The sequence below is a fragment of the Bombus flavifrons genome, chromosome 17 (genome assembly GCF_040668555.2).
Source record: "Bombus flavifrons isolate JBK064 chromosome 17, iyBomFlav1_principal, whole genome shotgun sequence".
Classification (NCBI taxonomy): Eukaryota; Metazoa; Arthropoda; class Insecta; order Hymenoptera; family Apidae; genus Bombus; species Bombus flavifrons.
In genome coordinates, this window is record NC_138458.1 from 5,600,720 (window position 1) to 5,622,865 (window position 22,146).

General features: G+C 37.4%; 1 protein-coding gene across 11 annotated transcripts in view; it reads left to right on the forward strand.

Moving 5' to 3' along the window:
• Positions 1–22,146, forward strand: part of Nrx-1 (neurexin 1) — a 629,819-nt gene that overhangs the window by 424,024 nt on the left and 183,649 nt on the right. For 7 of the 11 annotated variants that reach the window (XM_069131031.1, XM_069131033.1, XM_069131034.1 and 4 more), the window contains one exon: positions 8,189–8,263. The exons of 3 other annotated variants lie outside the window; for them this stretch is intronic. In XM_069131031.1, the coding sequence (XP_068987132.1) occupies positions 8,189–8,263 (75 nt within the window). The remainder of the gene's footprint in view (positions 1–8,188; positions 8,264–22,146) is intronic. One more of the 11 variants, XM_069131032.1, reaches the window with a different exon arrangement.

The following is a 22,146-nucleotide window of genomic DNA, read 5'->3' on the forward strand; positions in this document are numbered from 1 at the left end:
CACGTTCGTTTTATCGCACCACCAACGTTTTCATTTATCGTCTGCTCGGCACGAAACAGGCAAACTGATTTATCCGCGTATCTTCTTCTTTGGATATCTGTTAATAAAAGCGTAACGAGGTACGGCGTTGATTAATCGTTTCTATCGGTCGAATCTTCTTCGTCGAATTTATTGCTCCGTTCGACGGTGAAACGTTCGATATCGTTGAAGGGTTATCGTATTTGCATATGGCGAGCTTTCTACGCCGATACAATTAAGAAACGTAGAGGCTCACCGTGTGTTTTATTTATTTTATTTGTAGTTATTTATATTATTATTATATTAGTATTATTAGTTATTTATATTCAGTATTATTAGTTTATTAATCTACCGTTTAAACTTTGATCTTTACTTCGATTGCTTTCGTTTTGCTTACTTTAACTTTTACTTTGTTTCATTTATTATTTTACTTAGCTTGATTTTTCGACATGGATGGTCCAACTAAATTACATTTACGTTTTATTACTCTACGAGACTGTATCAACTGGTTTTACTTTTCTGGTAAATTTCATTGTTACGCAGAGGGGTGGGGGTGGGAAGCTTCACTTCGTCGTTGTAAAGTAAAATATTCGAAGCTCGTGACAATGATGATTCAGCAGCGGGTGCGCGAATGATAAATCTGACTGGCACGGTTCTTCCTATGAATTAACATATTTAACGAAATAATCAATGTATTATAGCTATTAGGCGTGCTAGAAATTTATGGCGACTAGAAATAGCTTGGAAGAGAGATTCAAGATTAATTGGTTTCGCTGTTGATCGTCCATTTATCACGGTCGATTAATCGTGACGTAACGATACCAAGTATTTATCGTTTCAGCGAATTTAATTAGGGCCATCCGTAACAGATAATGTAATTAACATTTAGTTAATGGCGTTCAAGTAATTTGTGTTCGTGCGACGTTTCCTACCCACAGGTTAGTTCGTACGTAAATAAGGGGAAATTTCAGAAGCCAAGGGGATCAGTCTCGTAGACAGGAATTTAGTTCTTAAATAACACGCTCACCTTGTGCAATAAATTCTACTGGTTTTTACATTCTTGTGTATTCTGCTACTTGTAATTAAATTACTAACGACCTTTATTTTATCTGTTAATAAATTTCTACAAGACAGTCGTGACGCTATCAGTTACAGTTTATTATAACAATAAAACATATTATAATACAGGCTGGTTGGTAACTGGTGGTACAAGCGGAAAGGGGGTGATTCTACGCGAAAAAAGAAGTCGAAAATACAGAATAACAATTTTTCGTTCGAGGCTTTGTTTTCGAGAAAATCGACTTTGAATTTTCGCTCGGTATGCCTGCACTTTATCATATCTCGTTATAACGGATCTCACTGTAGATCATTGTCTCGAGTGACGTTATTTTTTTAATTTTTCTTTTTTTTTTTTTTTTAATTTTTCCATCGAGACAACGATCTGCAGTGAGATCCGTTATAACGAGACGTGATAAAGTGCACGCGTACCGAGCCAAAATTCAAAGTCGATTTTCTCGAAAACAAAGGCTCAAACGAAAAATTTTTATTCTATATTTTCGACTTCTTTTTTCGCGTAGAATCACCCCCTTTCCGCTTGTACCACCAGTTACCAACCACCCTGTATTTTAATGGTAAACTGTGCATCAAACTCGCGCCACGTGTATATCGTCAAACATCATCTATCCGCTTAAAGCACATATTTACTCGTAATTATCACTTGATATAACATATAATATACACGGTGTCCGAAAAGCTTAATCTACAGACAGAAAGACGAACAAAATGTTAAGCAAAGTCTGCGAAAGAGCGCTTTGTTGCAGAGTTATAAATGTTGCAAGCACGAAGCGGGTAACGACGCAGTTATCGAGGCTCAGCGGAATTCTCTTTGTAGAACTTCGTAACGTAATTAATTCCACTGTTGGTCGTTGTAAAGCGCTTGCATCCGAGCGCAACGACAACATTTTCAAACGTGGAATTAAAAGTACTAGATAATCGCGTTATTATATTATTATATTTTATAACTACCAACTACACACAGTTGCAATTACACGATAAACACGATAATACAGTGACTTCGCGTACAATATCTGTTTACTGCTCAACTTCCTGCAACATTTCTTCCTTTTTTCTGCCTATAGATTAAAACCTCGTACTGTAGCCGATCAAGTTTGAGACACTCTGTATATTATGTACGTTATATTATTTACATGTACAGGGTATCTCAATTTTTTCTTCTATCGATTAACGTAAGAACAAAATCTTATATGAACGTCATTGGAAGAATCGTTCGACGAGTTGAAAAATGAACGACACACGAAATGAACTTGCTATAAAATATTGTTACTGCATACGAATAGAAAAAAAAATATAAAATAGAAAATACGAATAGACGAAAAATACTTGCATCTGCTAGTAGCCAGAAGTGCAGTTTCAATGGGTAAAATAAACGAAAGCCTGGGAAGAATAATAAATTCAATCTCTCGCCGCTGCTAATCTTGTACTAACAGGAACGATGAACATTTTGAAACAACAGTTGTAATTGGAACTGTAGAAATAGGTGCGACGTCCACCGACTGCTACCAGGTGTAAGTATTCCTCTCCTGTTCATACCTTGCACCGCAGTAACGCACGCTGCCATACGTTTCGTATATCATTTTTTCTTGCCATAACTTGTTAACGATACTTCCGATGACCTACGTTTATACGACGTTTCTTCCTACAGAATATACCGGCAACGTCCAGCTGGAAAATTGGGACATCCTGTATATTCCAACATTAATCCTGCAGTCGTCAAATGGCCAGTTTGAAAATTTCATTTGAAACTTCACGTTCATCGTTGCTTCCTTTGTTTAACTTCTAACTTTACGTAAATTGTTGTATCAAGAAAAATGGAGCAATTGATCAAAGAGATAATATAGAAATTGCAGGAAATGGAAGGAACAAAGAAACACCGATGAGTGTACAGCTTTAAATTAAATTGCAATGTCGACCATTTGACCGAGCTTGGCAAAATTAGTGTCAATGCTGTTCAAACGTTTCTGTTTTTATTTCTCGTGGTTTCTCATTTCATTGAAACGCACATAGTTTCACGATCGATGTCTCGCGAAACAGACACAGTATCGAGCCCGGAAAAGTCGAATGCATAGGTCGAGGCATAAATCAGGCGAGTAACGCGAACGAAGATGAATGTTCGTCAATCATCGAGCCGCGCGGCGATAAATTAAAGGGCGGAGGGAGGAGAGCTCGCGTTAAAACGCTCGCGTGGCCGTCATTTCGGCATTAAACATACCGAAAATGGAATTATCGCGCGAAATAATACGCCAACCAATCGATAATTGCTGAATTTCTGCTCGGAGATCGTTGGCTCGGCCGCGACAATCGAATCGAATCATAAACCCGGCCCTGCTATTAAAGTAAATTAATGTCTCGACTAGATTGCACAGAAATGAGCGTGCTTCGAGCCTCGTTCGTCGAGATTTAATGGCGAATCAAAAAATAATTGCGAACTGGCTTTGGTACAGCGCGAGCATACGGAGCTATGTCGATCATTCTACTAGAACAAATGCCATTTAAAATTCCTATTTCTTTTCCTAGGTATTTTTTAAGTTTGAAGGAATTTGGTTTTTCCCATTTAAAGTTGCGTAGAGGACTATGACCTTTTACCTTGCGTTGTGATGGTGAAAAATTACACGGTTTGTGGATATTTTTGTGTAATTGTTTAATTAATTGATTGTATTGAGATTATCGGTAAAGAGTTATCAGTAGACTGCTGACGTCCACGCAAATGTAAATTTTCGTATACTTCGTTGAAGAAATAAATTCTTTTCTATTTTGTTAGAGATAGTATTTTACTTTGAATATTTTCTGTATTCTGTGCATTTTTACATATTTCAATCTTTTTCTTTCTGGTCACGAGTATCGACAAAATTATAATCTCGTGGCCAATAATGATAAATAGATATAGTGACAATTATAACGAGACACTCTCACTAGCATGGAAATTCAATAAAAATGCTTAAAATCTGGCGAAATAAATAAAATGTAATTACGATACGTATAACAATTTTAGCCGGCTTAAATTATCATCTGAATTCCCAAATCGAATTCCACGATTACATTTTATTTCCACGGCGCATTGATTTTTAATATTCAATTACGCGTGCATCGTGATCATCGTTTATTATTTGCTACGTTCGTTTATCCGTGATAATTCTTTATTCATCGCACTATAATAGCAATTCACGATCTTCTCGTTGCTCTTTGATTCTCGTATTATCGAGAATTCATAACGGGTGTACATATATCGAACGAACGTTTTCCAGACCGAAGATTTTACTAATTGTTAAAGTAATCGCGAGTTCGTTACGATATGAAACAGCGATACGGCAGAATAAGAATTAAAATCGGCAGCATTGCATTCACGTGATAATATTAAAACGCTGAGCTAAAGTGCGTAGTGATCGTTGTATAATTTCCTTTTAATTAAGGTGAAAATTTTCGAAATTCACTGAAATACAAAACCATCCTCCGATTTACCAAATATTACTCCGCTGACATACTTTAGTCTCTAAGTATTACTATCTTTTAGGAAGATTCACGGCGGGTCATAATTTACCCTCGTCTATTTCATAGCAATATTTTGTTCTCCGTGGAAGAAAGTGTTTGATATATCGTCCCCAGTAATTTTCTCGTAACTTGCTTCAGCAAATATATCTTCTGATTTTTATCGACGTATCACTAACTTAACTTATCGATACCTTCGAATATTCTTGCAAAGTTCTTTATGGGAATTCCTTGATATACGCAAAAGCGAACACTTGTGACTTTTCATTGCCAGTCTATGAACGTTTATGTAAATTTATATCGTTTAGCAATATCTACATTTTTCAGAATTACGTGCATACTTTGGTGCATTGAAATTTGCCATAAACATCTTCTTCACTTATAAAACTGTTCTCTTCGTTATTAATTACTTTCATTATTAAAATCATTTCTATCGTCTTGTATAAGTAAAAGCGAATATTTGTGGCTTTTCATCTCCAGTCTATGAACGTTTATGTAAATTTATATCGTTTAACTTTCTCGAATTTTCTTTCATTCTTCTGAATATCATAATCCTTTATTTTCTCCGCAATCTGTATTTTTTTAGTATTGCGCGCATTGAGATTTGCCATAAATACATAAACATCCTAGTAATCATTACTAATATTCTTCACTTATAAAATTATTCTCTTCGTTATTAATTAATTTCATTATTAAAATCATTTCTGTCGTCTTGCATACGTAAAAGCGAATATTTGTGACTTTTCATTGCCAGTCTATGAAAGTTCATGTAAATTTATATCGTTTAACTTTCTCGAATTTTCTTTCATTCTTCTGAATATCATAATCCTTTATTTTCTCCGCAATCTGTATTTTTTAGTATTACGCGCATTGAGATTTGCCATAAATACATAAACATCCTAGTAATCATCACTAATGTTCTTCACTTATAAAATTATTCTCTTCGTTATTAATTAATTTCATTATTAAAATCATTTCTGTCGTCTTGTATAAGTAAAAGCGAATATTTGTGACTTTTCATTGCCAGTCTATGAAAGTTCATGTAAATTTATATCGTTTAGCAATGTCTACATTTTTTAGAATTACGTGCATACTTTGGTGCATTGAAATTTGCCATAAACATCCTACCATCTAATCATCACTAATGTTCTTCACTTATAAAACTGTTCTCTTCGTTATTAATTAATTTCATTATTAAAATCATCAAAAGCGAACACTTGTGACTTTTCATCGCCAGTCTATGAACGTTTATGTAAATTTATATCGTTTAACTTTCTCGAATTTTCTTTCATTCTTCTGAATATCATAATCGTCTATTATTTCCGCAATCTGTACATTTTTTAGTATTATTATTATTATTGTTTACTCCGTGCCTTTCGGCTTTGGACGAACTTTCGGTTTTGCATCTCTTACGCCTATTTCTCTTCTTATATGTCTACCTCCCCTCTTTTCCACTCTATTCCATTGCACTACCTTGCTTATTCTACCTCTAGGATCTAAAAATCTAAAAATTAGGAACTATAAATTAGCAACTAATACATTTTTTAGTATTACGTGCATACTTTGGTGCATTGAAATTTGCCATAAATGTATAAACATCCTACCATCTAATCATCACTAATAAGCTACTCTCTTCGTTATTAATTACTTTCATTATTAAAATCATTTCTATCGTCTTGTACTTTAACATAAATCCGCATCGTATTCATAGCATTCGATCCTCTGATGCAACTAATGCATTACAAAAGTCGTTGCCACTTTAAAACGGAATTACACTGTTCGCCGCATTTACAGCGAAGAATAAAATTAACCAACTGTTGGTTATCGCTTACGATATACATAAATTGATAGATTTTTGCGTTAAACGCAGATCATGTAGTCGATCGCAATAATCGTCTCGCGAAGGGAACCGCGCGCCTGCTGCGAAAAACATGGAATTTTAAACGAAAGCGTACAACTGCAACGATAAATTAGCATAATGGCGATGTGGAAATTGGAAGGCATCGTTAATTAAGAATTAACGCGCGCGCGAAATTCAATGAGCGGAATTGCAGGATGGGATTCGTTTTAAGGCCATAAAGTCACGATAATTTATTCGCCGTTCGACGTACATACGTCAGACATTGTAAGCCGCGTGAAACGATGCGAATGTCGGCCGATAATCAAACGCGCGTTGGCATCTGGAAATAATCGGCCCAATAAATCCGCGATACCGTGAAATTCCCGCTATATTCCACTTCTCTTTTCGAATTCGTTGTCGGTTACAGCGACGCGGATAACGAGCTGGTCCGCAGCGATTCGAAGTTAGTCGGTCGTGCGGCGCTAATTGTTGTTTCGCGAGTCTCGGCCGGAAACCATCGAACAACGTGTGTCGATACAGAGGATAAATGAAGTTTGGTCGAAAGCAACTCTCGCTTCTGTTGCGTAGAAAAGTCGGGAAATTTGGAAAGAAAGAAGAAGCAGGGAAATCGTGGAATTAGCAAATCCATCCAATTGGCAATATATCTCATGTTTGAAATTGCTAAAAACATGGAAACATTATTATATTACGTAGATACTGATTTATTTTCGTTATAAAAGTTTCATTGTTTATTTATAATTACGTTACCTACAGACGTTATTTATTATACCAGATATTTATTTATTTGCATTACAGAAACTTGATTTTTCATACGTGTTTGAACATATCTAGCTGCGAATTACAACTCGGTAGTTCTGTTAATAACTGAGAGCGGTGTAATATCTCGGGAAATGTGAAAGTCCTCGGGAAATGTTTTAGGAAAACGTTTTGGGATATTACTTTCAACGGATTTCAATTTCCAATTCGATACACCCGGTTTCATTCGAGAACAGATAAATTCGTCAAATTGCAGGGTTTTTAATATTTTCTTCCTCAAACTTGGTGTTTCCTTTCGAAAATTGCTGTTAACTTTTACCCAGAGAGAAATATTATCGTACAAAGCGAACTCGATCATCCAAACCTCGGGAAAATTTATATAAAATCGCTGTGAATAGCTGTAAATCGTCACGATGCGTTTAGAATAATTCATCAATTAACGATAATTAATTAATTAACTAAGGCTACTATTTAAGTCGATTAGATAAGTATAATTCTAACGGAATTTTATCAGGAAGCATCGGAAGGACGAAGCAAACCATCAGCAGACTCAACGATCAGTAATCCATCTTCTTTTCCAGGACTGCATTTTTTTTTTAGGTATTTCGAGAATAATCGAAATAACGCGACCCTTTCGTCAACGTTTCGCATTCCCACGATTACCCTCCTTAACAACCTATGAGCGTCGCGACGCGTTAATTATTCGCAACTTTCTTTCGATCCGTGCGCCTGTCTGTCGTTCAAACGAATATAATTTATCCCCCGAATTAGCCAGACCAAGGTAACGAGCGTATAGAGAATAAAGTTGAAAAAAAAATAAAAAGAGAGAACCAAAGAGTCGAGGAGAAATCCGAAATTCGACTAGCCGTCCGAAAACAGACGAAATTTCTAAAATCGATTCTCAATGTTGTTGCCTCTTGCGCGCCTTCGTGGTCGTGGTCGAAAATCGGGCCGAACTCACGCAATTGGATCTACACAACGGGTGTTAAGAAGGCTGCGGCGACAATAAGTGCAAGGCGACTTCACGGCGCCGTGGTTACCTTCACCAGCCCAGAGTCCCACCTGGTAAGCCTCAGTATCCAAAGCTTTCAAAAAAAAAAAGAAATGAACGATTGAGAAAAAAGCAAGTAAAGAAAAAAAAATGAATTTAATAACGAAAAAAAAGCAAGAAAGATTGATTGAATGAAGCACAACAGAGAGCTCGCAGCCGTAAAGCGCGCTCTCTTTGAAGCTGATTCGCCCGGCCACTTGATACGCACCTGTATAATTATTCTATATATATATATATATATATATATACGTATATAATTGGCTAAATCTCACGCGAAACTTAGCTTTTTAGCGAGGAGCGATCACCAGAGCACCAACTTTTCTTCACCAACCACTCACGTACCCTGCTCCACTCTCTCTCTCTCTTTCTCTCTCTCTCTCTCTCTCTTTCTATATATATATTTCTCTTTCTTTCCATCTTCTGTTTAGTTTCTTTTCTTTATCTTTTTTGTCGAGAGAGACTCGCGACGCGGTGGAAACGAGGGGAAATCGGCACGACGATGAAAAGTTTCCAGTTTCTCTTCCTCAACTGCCATCCAGTTTCTCGATTATGGCCTGCAACCCTGAAACCCAACCACCCATCCCGCCCCCTAGCCCAGTCTGCTTCTCGACGACTTGAATGATCAAGCAGCAGCAACTGGGTTAGCTTCGCTACCGAGAGCACACTCGAGCAGATGGAATTTTTCCTACAGACCGACCTTTTCCATCGAATTTTTTCCAACGGTCTACAATAAAACGAACCGAATCGTGTTTTACTATAACAGCGGTTTAAAGCTGATATTTTCGCTAGCGAAGAATTAAAAGGCAAGTTGAAAAAGTTATTAACGTGGAACACGTGGAAAGAGTCGATGGAATATCCCCCACTTGCATCGCGTGCTTCAATTCGGATGCTTTCGCCACGTCGTCGTGCCGATTTTTCCTCGCTTCCCCGCGGGCTTTCTTGTGGAATGGTTAGGAAGTCTGTCACGATTTGTATATATAGTTCACGCGTGGGGATCTTGCTCACGATCTTAAAGCCTAGCCTTCATAGGTATACACCACTGGTCACTGCACATGCACGCAATAATCTTCGCTCCTCTCGTTATTGTCATCACTGTCACTCATCTCGTCACGATCGCCGACCTCATCTACGCCATCGTCGCGATACTCGCGCTCGCGTTTCCTTCAAATCCAATTTCTCATTAATTGCGCGCGAAAGCAAGAAAGAAGTTGGATCCGACACGCGTCTGCTCGCGTTCATTATCATCAACATGCTATCGTCGTATAATACGAAATCGATCGTTGTCAATGTGTCTAGCGCGAAACTGTTGTAACGGGAAGAAAAATCGTAGAGTCGTAGAGTTTGCGGAACGCTACGGTCGAACGTTGGCTGACTTTTCCATCCGACGATTAATTGCTCGCGAGACGAATCGCTCGATGTTTGATTAACCGTGACGCGACGTGAATCTTGGACCCGGCTACAGATATACTCATTTCATCGAACTCATCCTCTGTGCCTGGTGGAATGAGCGACTAATAAGCGTCTGACAATTGCCTTTAGCTCGATGCACTTGAAAGAATGCATGAGAAAAGAGGAACGGAACGAATCGCACCGCCTGCATGTTGACGCAACAAAATCTACGTCTAATTGTTCTTTCAGGACGAAAACGGACCGCGTTCCATGTGTGAACGCGACACGGACCATGTTTGTCCCTCGATCACCGGCTGGCCATCGTCATCGACGACGATTCGCATTTTTATTTCGATAGACTTTGCTGCAACACACACGTTCGCGGGAAATTGGGGAAAGTGGAAGACAACCGTTTCACGTCGATAGGTTTCGTCGCCAGTTCTCGCTGACAACTAGCCACGATACTTGCACAAATTATTCTCGGCGTTACGTTTAGTCCTTTGGTGACGACTCATCTTTTTCATTGCGAGGCGAGAACATTTTCTTATCTGCGATGTGCAGAGTTTTCCGTTTTTTAAAACTTCGAACTTTGAAGAAACTTTGTTACTCGCAGCGCGCAGTAGTTCGTGATACGATCGAATCGAATTGAAATTGAAAGTGCCAAGTCGCTGGTTAATTCTCCTTTCCTTTCTCGATATGCAACAGCAAGGTATAGTTCGAAAATAACGGTACATGTGGCCATTTCTTTGCACAAAAGTAGGTCAAAAGTATGGAAAAATAGCGTCGAAGTGTCTTCATCGGAGATTTAGCTTTCGAGAAAATCAATTTCGAACGTAATCTGTAACGTTCAGCTAATATATCTTCTATCAGGACTCTGTCAAACTGTTTAAAATTACGAATATCAGATTTTTTCACGATTTTGTGGAATTAACGTAGACTTTTATCCGCGTAGAAGGATGATCATTTAGTTGGATTGCGCTTGATCACGCCGCTTTAATTAAAATTCTCTGTACGTGGTGTATTTACGTATGTAACACGTTACAGGTAATTGCATCGGTGAAATTCGAAAAAGTTGATGGAAAATCTCTATTTTCTCGAGTTTATATTTATTTGTGCGGAAAGAATGATCTTTTGACCGCGTGTAACAGAAATTTTGGCCACATCTTGAGTCTCTTTTTTTCGATTCGACGTTTAAACCAATGAATCGACTGGAATGGAAAATTGGACTGTTGAATTATCGAAAGGGACAATTTGCTGAGACTTTGAAACGCTGATTTTCGTTTGGCAGTTAACTGAGCCGTGGGAAATGCATTGGAAGAACATGCGAACTAAGACAAGCCCGACTTCGAAACAACAGAGACAAAGAATTAATTGGCTGAAGTAGAATGGAAACTCTGGACTATTTGGTCGTTAATTAAAATATTTAGCCGTTAATTAAGACATTTAGCTGTAGCTTATATTAACGATGTACTCGATAATACGATACACGTACTTTAGATAATCCCTGTTTAATACTGCAACAGTCATCCATAATACTTGAATCAGTTATCAAAGTTACGAGAACAAAATTTCAGATTCATCGAACGACTGGCCTAATTAGCTAATAACTATCCACATTATCAAACCGCTATATTTATTACCGTATCTTCGATAGCTTGTATAATTTACGTATTTTAATTTGTTACGAGAATAGAATATCGCGTTCGCTGATGATGGATCGACCTAATTAGCTATTAATTATCGAAATTATCGAAACATCGTTCGTACCAGGTATCTGCATTCTACGCTTGAAATCGTCCAACACTTCGTTTTCTCAAGTTAATGTTCACGCTTCTAACGTGCACGAATGATCTTTCCAAGATAGGCGCAACGTCACCAGCGGATCAAACGTAACGCGGTGCTGTTTCAGCTATTTCCAACTCGGCGATAATTTAAAATTCGATCAGTCGTAAGGGAGGAGATTTTGCTGAAAAGAAACGGGCAACGAGGGCAGAACGAGATTCTAACGCAAATGACAAAACGAACGAACATTCGTCAGAGCCAGAATCTTCGTTCGACGTGGCGCGAACACTCTGCATACAGAATAACGTGACTCGTAGGAATTTAGCGTCGTTTGCATCGCAACGAGCGATCTACGCAACAAGCGGCTAACCTTGTTGTTAAGCGGAATAACAGGCCACGAAACGTCGCTGGGTCATCATCGTCTTTTCAGCTATGGGAGGAGTGCATAAGGTTATCGGTGCATCGGCGACCAGTGCGAGAAGATCGAAAGAAAATTTGGACATGCAACATCGACGTTCCATCAGTTCAGCTTGTCTCACGATCGTTTCACCTGTACCTACACCTACATTGCGTACACGTACCCTCACACATTCCTACCATACATCTATATATATACACATAAACATACATATACAATGTGTTACATGGAAAGACGTACACTGTCCCCTTTTTGGTTCTCTCACCTCGCGAGTAAGCTCTGTCTGTCTGTCTCTCTCTCTCTTTCTTTCTCTTTCACTCTACCTCTACCCTTCTTTCTCTCTCTCTCTCTCTCTCTGTCTTTCTCTCTCTAAATTCTCGTCTACGAAGCTCGGGGTGTAGCAATGGGTCGCGTAACCACGACACCAATATCGTAACTCTTGCACAGCTGCAGCACGGTGGGGCTCTGGGTAAGAAAACACGAAATAACTTTGAATATACATATATTTCTCGATTACTCGGCTACCGGTGTGCCAAGTTTCCGGTGCAACGAACTCCACAACTCCTTCCAGTCAGCTGTTAACCGCCGTGCAAAAACACGGCGCAACTGTTTCATTGCAAATCCAACGAGTCCACATTCTTCCGCGTTTGATACAACGTAAACGTTCCGCAGTGGTATCGATCTCTGATGACGTTCTCGAAGAAATCGAGTCGTATAGTGCGCTCGGTACAGTGATCATCGGACCGAGGACGACGATGGTTTCACTGGCAACCGATTTCTACGCTCAGTTGCATTCTGTTACGTTTTATTACGCAGCTTCAGACTTATTCGATCAGTCCTCCTATCGTGTAAATTAAACAGGTTCTAAGGCAGCAAATATCGTTGGGAAATTTTGTGTCCATACAGTTTCCTTACTTTTTTCATTCCCACGTCGGTCTAATCGAGGAAATTCTGCTTCTTACAATTAGTTTCTTACTTGCCACCAAGAGTCAATGGATCGATGTTTGGAAATTAATAAATCTGTATGTATATACACGTGGTGATGTAAGAGAGGAAAATTGAGAATGTTGCGGAGTTATCTGAATAAAGCTTAGAGCTTTCTAATTATATCGTAATTAAAGGAATTCCACTTGCTACGAAATTACACTGGAAAACTGTAATTCAAAGCATTTCTAGCAGCAGATGCAATTATTACCAGTGTTTCTAGTGTATAAAGTTCTACATTCGCACGTGTAACTCAGGTGAGCTGTACGTATTATAATGGAGCGTACAGTAACCGGAGAAATTCCACCTGCTACTCATCTAACGTGATACTTCGATCAACGGTATCCTAGAAATCAGACGAATAGAAAAATTCAATGTCTGTTTCTTCGCCAACAGTTAGGAGTCGAGAATATCCACTTTCTAAATTTCCTTAGCGATTTTACCACGCCACATGGCTCAAACCTAATTTCACATTTCCCACGATCTAAAAATCTCCAAAAAAAAGTCCAATTCATCGAATTTTGGAAATCTGGTTTCACAGAATCGTCCATACACGTGTTCTCTGGTCCATAAATAGCTATCAATCTTGAGCCGAAGTCCAATTTCGCAGTTCTCTTTTGTAAGTTGCTTTCTCTTTTCGCAAACTGTGGCCATTTCCTTATCCTCGTTCTTTCTCTTTCTTTTCTGTCACGTCGCGGAAAAATGTCGAAGGATTTCGATTTTCTTATATGGACAGAACAACAGGATAACGTAGACGACCGAATCCATGAGGATGCCGAAGATATAAATTTCGAGCGCCACGGTCAAAGTACTTTTAACAAAAGGCAACGTTATAGGCCATGGCATAGTTCCTTGCGGTTATGCATCCACCTATAACGTTGCGCATCTAGCTGGAAACTTGCAGCTTACACGAAGCAACTTGTGGTTGCCGCAACTCGCCAGGAACTTTACTTCGACAGCTCCAGGCAAATGCAGGCACAGGCAAGTACATGGAAAGCCGCAGCGAGGGTGCATCGTGACACTGTTAAGGCGAACACCGTACGCTCCCCTTTTGCACTTTAGCCAGGCCAAAGGTCGTTTGTAATACTTGAAACGGGAAAGCTTCAAACTCTTTAAATTCTTTGTCTTCGGCACATAAATCACTCGCCGTATGGCTTTTCGTGTTGTTGCCGAGAATTATTCTACGGATGTGACCCACTTCTGCGAATGTGTCTCACTTTCATTCCACCAATATGAATATACAGGGTGGTTGGTAACTGGTGGTACAAGCGGAAAGGGGGTGATTCTACGCGAAAAAAGAAGTGGAAAATATAGAATAAAAATTTTTCGTTTGAGGCTTTGTTTTCGAGAAAATCGACTTTGAATTTTCGCTCGGTATGCCTGCACTTTATCGCGTCTCGTTATAACGGATCGCACTGTAGATCGTTGTCTCGATTGACGTTATTTTTTTAATTTTTTTTTCTTTTTTTAATTTTTCTATCGAGACAACGATCTACAGTGAGATCCGTTATAACGAGACGTGATAAAGTGCAGGCGTACCGAGCGAAAATTCAAAGTCGATTTTCTCGAAAACAAAGCCTCAAACGAAAAATTGTTATTCTATATTTTCCACTTCTTTTTTCGCGTAGAATCACCCCCTTTCCGCTTGTAATTTTCTGCAAGCAAAAAAATGTATGTCAGCAGAGGCAGCAAGTTCGAAGAGAACATTGTTGATAGTCCAGTCGTCGGTGATTTAGCGTCACTTGCAACTGCCAAAAGAAAGTGGCTCGTTTCGATGATTTTTATTCTTGCAGCAATCAGCGATTCGATTTGATATCGTTCGAGTTTCGTAACTCCTGGTTTGTCTGAGAAAAAATTTAACAATCCGAATTGCTCTCACAGAGAAGAGGTTGAAATCAAAGTGCATAAAATAAAAGTAAGTTATAGGTAGAATAACAATGTAATAAATATTCCAAGGTGTCATTCGACGTCTTTAAACGTAATTGTAATTCAGTAGTTTCATAAGGAGAGGTTCTCTACTCTCATGAATATTTATTGCCAACACTTGGCTTTTATACGTTCAAATTTGGAAGATATGTAGCTGTCGTAAATGTAAATCCTAAAAATGTACCTATACATCCATTTCGTCGTGAAGTACCACGTTACTTTATTTTTCTGCCATCTATGCGGGATATTGAGAGATAAAATTCCAAGACTTTAATGGCTTACTGTAACTGCTACGGGCAATGCAGAATGTAAAGGATATAGTAATTACAGAAACGAGAGAAAATATTGTAGCACGGTGGAAAAAAAGGTTTGTTAATATAAAAATTATTATCGTGGAACAGAGAGTAATTGGACGTGATTTGCTGCAATTTCGATACAGCAATGGCTTGATGCAAGAAGTGGGCAGTGTCATATTTTTGCAAAAAACGAGTTAAACATGGAGATTGGTATTGAGTTTCCAGACGTTTGAAACAAACGATACAAATTCTGTATAAAAAACGACAATTTCTGATTCTATGCAAAAATGATTATAACGACATCTACATAGCTAACATAAACATTTTTCAGAAAATAAATTGTCTGCGAAAAATGTAAAACGTGATGAAAGACTCAGATATCTTTGATTCTCTCTTCTCGTATTAAAAAAGAAATTTGAAAGGGCAGATAAATATCGACATTGGTACTTTTTGCATCAAGCCACGGTAAAATATACTAATTACACATATACTTGCAAACATTCTGCTTGTTTTATTTATTTCGTTATTACAATACTATAATTCAACTACGTTTTTCTCTATAAAAATGGAGGAAACTTTTCAAATATTTTTAACACACAAGACAGATTAAACTGACGGTTTTCATCGATAGATATCGATTGATTTTCTCACTCCTCTCGGCAATAGCTGCAGGCTTTTCAGCTTCGCACTTTGTCTTTTAATACCCTGTGTACGATATATTATACGAACGCAATTAACGAGACTTGGATCGAATCCGTAGCAATCAGTTTCGATTGAAGTTATCGCATACCTGCGAACCTTCCTTGCTAATTTCTATCGACATATTTCGAGCCACTAATCAATCCACGAGTCCTATCCTATCAACCTTAATCTCGCGGTTCCTCCAAGAAGTAGACGTTCCACTATGACAGCTGACAGCTCTTGATATTAACGACACCCAGATACATCTCTATTCAGCAGAAATTCACATAGATCGAATAACGTAATAAGCTTGCTGGCAGATACTCCCTCGTGATCATGATGTATATGCCAGCACATAAAACAGGATACTTATTTAGCTGGTTTTTCTCAAGAATATCGTGTCTGTTCATCCGTTCTTGTTTCATGGTTATCTCGAAAGCGTAAAAGATATATTATACTAAAGATATATTATACTTGGAGAAGCATGTGGAATATAAATGCAGCTCCTTTGGTTTCCCAATGTTATGCCTCGACTTTTAACGTATTAGCTTGGAAAGTATTATATATTCGTAGCATTTATTTATTGAAAAACTGATAGGCACGTGGCGAGTGAGATTCGTGTTATTATTATTGGGTTATTGGGTTAATCGCTTTTAATAATTTTCTTTCCACAATTGTCGAACTTTATAATCCTCGTATAATCCTGATGTTGTCTGTCGATTATTAAGTCACAAAAATAATAATTATTTTAATACTATACTAATTTTAATTACTTTAATAGTATAGTAATTATTATAGTAATTACTCGTCGGACCTAATGTCCAATTTGATATTTGTAATATGAATTTTCCATTTCTGTTTTAATTCGTCCACGTACTTTCGTTCGTCTGTTGGGTTGGAAACTAATTGATTGCGGATTTTGCCATTAGATGGTAGTGACAAAACCCGCAATCACTTAGTTGCCATCCCAATATTATTTCTTAACTCTGTTGCATAGTTTTCGTCATTTTGAACGCGATAGCATTTTCCTATCGAATGAAAGGATTTTCCAAATTTGAAAAACACACGGGGCAAACTCTCAGTCGACGTTGTATGATTTCTTGCCTGAATATCGTGTGCAAGTTGGAAGCAGAAAATATCGAAAGCTTCGCTGTTTGTTGAAACGAAAGCTGCATTGGAGTATACAAATTTGAGAACCAGCAGGATTAAAATAGAAGCTTCGAAAATACGAAGAGAAAGGTAATCTTGCTTGGAATATTTTTGCCTGTTTTAGCTGTCGAGAACGTTGTTTTCGAGAGAGATAGCGTCAGTCAAATGTTAGCGATATAGTAGGTCGTAACGAAACGATTTCGTTGCATCCTGATTTTATTTCGGCAGCGGAAATAAGCGGAAAATTGGAAATCACTAACACAGTAAATCGTGGATTGTCGTTTTTGCGCCGCAACAACAAATATATTTCACTGTATAAACGTAGTAGGAAATAAATTATCTTCTAACTCGAATATCCCATAGAATATCCATTCTATCGGAAACGTTGTCCCTCCAATTTCTATTTCTCAATCGTTATAACGAAATTGAAATTTCCAAAATGGAGAAATAATACGTATCATTGAATCGTGAACTTTGGACGATATATTAAAAATTCCTTTCTACAAATTCAATTTATCGCAATATTTTCTACGCTTTGCTTTACTAAATTATCATCAGAAATACAGATCGATAAGTTTATTTAGAATATCCTAATCTCGTTCTTTTTGTAAACTATGTCGTAATTCTTCTGAATTTGCAAATTTCTTATTACAGCGTATATTTGCAAAAATATCTAAAACATTCCACCTTTCTATAATATTCATAAAAGGTATCTACATGATAAAAGGTTGCCCAAAAGTTTCTTTCGTTTTATTTATAAAGAAATAATAGATGTACAACGTCTTCTCTTTTATATTATTTCATCGAATTATGTATGATCAATTTTGTTCTATTGAAACAATATGCATATTGGAGTAGTATCTATCTAAATAAAAGTTCCTTTCGTTTTACAAGCAAATAATAGATGCACAACGTCTTTTGTTTTACGTTACTTTATAATATTTTATAATCAATCAATAATATAATGAATCAAGTATGATCCATTTTCTTCTATCGAAACAATATGCAAATTGGAATAATATAAAAGAAGAAATTATTTCCTTCTAAAACGAAAGAAACGTTTGGGCAACTTAAATATAAAAATTCACTTTTCCCGATCGTCCGACAATTCTAATTAATGTAAATAAATGTAAAGCAAAAGTCTATTTACAATTCTACGCTTAAAAATAATCGAAAAAGTAGCTGAACAAGTAAACGTCCCATCGCCAGACCAGACCAACATTATAAAAAAATAAACGTCGTTTTAGCCTTTTTAATCTTTCAACGAGATCTAATTTCCTCCAATATGAATGAAGCATTTGGCCGAATAATATCGCCTTGCACCTCGGTGACCGATTCGTCTAGGGATCGCAAGGAATGCGGTTTCAGGATGAATCCTCGACCGGTGCAACCCTCGGTGGAACAGGTCGTCCAACCTAACCTTGGCTTCCGACACGTACCATCCCTTGCATTTCCCTTCGCTAACAACGTAACTAACTTGTGGCCCTGGCTAGTATCCCTCGAATCTGCCACGAGCTGTGCAACTACTCGTCCCACCGCGTCGTCTCCAGTGAAATTGATCTGAAACCGGGGATCTAGCGCCTCGTATCGTGGCCCAGAGGTTACATTGCGGCCCGATCAATATTCCAAAGTTGGACAAACTGACCGGTTTCTTCGACAGATTCGGCAAACGTCCCGGTAGGAATTTTGTTTTATTTTTGGGAAATAGCACGGCATTATTTAAGGCTCAAGTGGCCAAATTTGTCGAAACGGTTTTCTTTATTTTGCCAATTATTGAACGTATGATGATAGGTGATGACAGTTTGTTGGTATAATTAACGTCGATCTTTAACGAAGATGAATTCATGGATTTTGAGGGATAAAATTAATTAAATTAAATAAAATTCAACGGGTGTCCTGAATTAGAATGTTCCAAAACTGCGTCTTTTTGTGACTTTTTTTTAGAAGAGAAAGAAAGAAATGAAGTTATCGAATTTTGAGCTATGGTTTTGTATATATTTAACGAATACAAAAAATTTTTTTTTAAGTAAAAAAAGAATTATAAGCCTATTTCATGGGCTGCTGTTATCCACCTTGTAATTCTTGACTGAAACAAAAATCCAAGAAAGGATTAAATTATTATATATTTTTCTTCTGGGTGAACTAAAAAAGTTGATCAAAAAGTTTATTCAAATAATTGTTACAGCACCTTAAAGTTTATTTCTTTTTCAAACCCGCCAAAATGTTTAATTTCGCATTTTTTTCTGCCGTTGTTTATAGGATATTATAAACAAGCAATGTAAGAAAAATGTTTCCTCCGACGAGATATATCTGACACTGAATTTTGTATTAATTGAGCTTTTAAGCAGCTGTTTAAAAAAAATAATATTCTAACTCTGATTTAAAACGTTTTGATTCCGCGTAAAGCTGATCTTTAAAAATACAGTTCGTACCGTTTTTCTTTGGCTTTCGTTGCGTAAGCTGTGCAAACATCTAGTTGAATTTTCTAACGACAAATTGAAACCTGAGGGCGCATGAAGCTCGTGTGATGTGACGCAAGTTGCTCTAATCGATAGCGCAAAGTCGGTGTAGCTGTGGTGCTTTTCCCAAGGCGCGATGCGCTTTATTTATTATGCGTGAAAAGCTGCACGAAGATTTTTATTCGACGATCAAATCTCCTCTGACCGATCGTACAATCGTTGACTCTGGATCATTCGTTGCTAGACATCGGATATCAATAATGCACGTAATAGGCAAAAATGTATCAAATATTTCAAGTATAACGTCCACGTACTTATTACAGGGGAGAAACGCAATATGCAAATTAAATATACGTATAACGTATACGAGTTAAATTTTGATTCTACAAAAGAGAGTTTTAAAATAATAAAGCAATTTCATTTGCTCGTTTGAAATAAAACATTCCCGAAATAACAGAGAAACGTTGTGTTTGATTTTTGCATTAAATACGCGTTCTCTTCTATGTAAACGACGTTGCTTTCAAATATTTCAGAAAACTATATTACAAATTTCTTTGTTGTTCTCTACAAAATTTCACGAATTTATCAGCTAGTTCTGAATTTTTACGTTTCATGTTAAATGCTCGTTTTTACATATAGAAAGCATTAACATGAGAAAATGCGTCGCGTTTATTTCCTGTGATCTTGGTTCAACGATTGGAACGAATATCGCCGATTAAATTTCTCTAGTCGTATCAATAAAAATGGAAATCTGCATAAACGTGCACAGTCTACTTGCCAATTAAGGCTACTTTTTATCATTTGTAACGGATATTGTAAAGCGATAATTTAATTCTTGTTAGTTTGAGAATTGAAAATGCAGGATTTAATCATCCTTCATTGTTTCCGAGAATGAAACGATATTTCGCCGGTTATATCCAGTCGGAGAAATTATTTTCTAGCCGGTAAAAAGAATTTTTTATCGCTCGCTACGTTTATCAGATTCTCTTGGCCGCGCCAAATAACTCGACGTGTTTAAATACGCGGCAGTAAATCTATCATTTCTAACTGATACGCTGGCCCTTTATTTTTTTATTGCAAACGGTCAAACGGTATTTCATCGCAAACAACTAGTTGCAGCAATTATTTTCCCTATAGCAGAAAGGAATCTTTATCTGCCGGTGAATTTATCAGGCTTTTTTCGCTCCGATTAATTCGATAAAATTGTTTCACGGTTAAAAAGGAAATACATTGCTTACCATTGGGGAAATCGTTTCTCACCATAACGACCATCATATTAAATAGTATCTTCTTTAGTATTTGTTGAGGTTATTCGATGTGCAAACAGAGAAACTCGTGGATAAATTGTAAGGTAGAAAATATATTTAAATAGGAGTGTAATTATAAGTAAGAATACAATTTGAGCTGGTCCAGATCCGCACGCTAGCTGTGTTACCCAATAACTGGAAACCCCGAAGCCAACGTCGCCTGTCTACTGTTTATGGTCTGTCTTCGTCGCTGTCAATGGCTTCAGTGCTTGAGAAAACTAAAAAAGACCAGATGTAGAGTTTCCTTAGAAGCGGTGACCACTTCAACAGTATTTATATTTATTTTGTGTTTTTGTCCCCCACCCTTAGCATATGTGTTCTTTCTACTTCTGCCCCTATTTTCATTTTTTCCTACTGTCCCTTCATTGCTTTCTTCGTTCCAGTCTCCTTTGATTACTATGTTCCTTCTTCTTTTCTCTCTCTCTGCTCTGTCCTTCTAATTCTGCCCAATAGTTCCTTTTCTTTTCCCCTTCCCACTCTTCTCTCTCTTTGGCTCTCCTCACTTCTTTTCCTTTCCTCTTTCATCTCCCCCTTCATTTCCTCCACTTGTTTTTCGAATATCCCTTTTATTTCCTTGATCATTGCCTCAAATCCTCTTTCCATTTTCTCTATTTTTTCCATTCCTCTCTCCCTGGTTGGTGTCTCTTTTTCTTACAAGCTGTATTTATCCAATGTGTTTTTAAAATCTGCCTTATCTGCCGCTTTACCCGCGTTCCTCGGTCTTCCTCTGTTTGACGCCATCTGTCGTTTCCCTACCTTACTTTATTTGCCGCGCTTTTGACTTCCTAACCTCTTCTCCTCCAGTTTTTCTGATTCGTACCTCTCTCGTTCCTGACTTCTTTTCGCTTTTCTTTCTCTTTTTCCTAGTATTCTCACCCTTTATTTTCCCTTCTTCGTGTCACTTTGTGCTTCCTTCTCCTTTTTCCCTTCACACTTCCCTTTTTCCACAGAGCTCTCCAGAGAACCAAACCGAAAGTCCTAGTATTTATAGTACTTTCCTATCATCGCTGCCATTCTCATAGGAGAGAAATAATTCCAAGAAAATTGTATCATCTCTGCGTTAATATCACTTACATAATACGATTTATAATTAAACGGTAGAATCAAACATATACTGCGACAAATATAACCAACTACATATAACCTACACAGACTAGTAAAGATGTTCGAACACTTTAGATTCTCCGTAAGAACATGCTATGTTCGTTCATTGTGTGTGTACGTTCCATGAAACATTTTGCAATTTCGTTGGTTATTTAATATCTATAATATCAGATAAATAGTCGTCTTGAATGAGATTAGATAGAAAATCTGATTGCTTAATAATTGATAATGATTAATAATTAATAATAGTATTTAGTGCAAACACGCTGAAGATGGCTTTCACGCAGTACAGGAATTTCTTACGGAAAACACGTTTGCCATAAATAATTTCTCTATAGATTTTCAGATGGTTTGGAAATTGTATCGATGTATAATGATGACAGTAGTATGTCTCGTTGCATA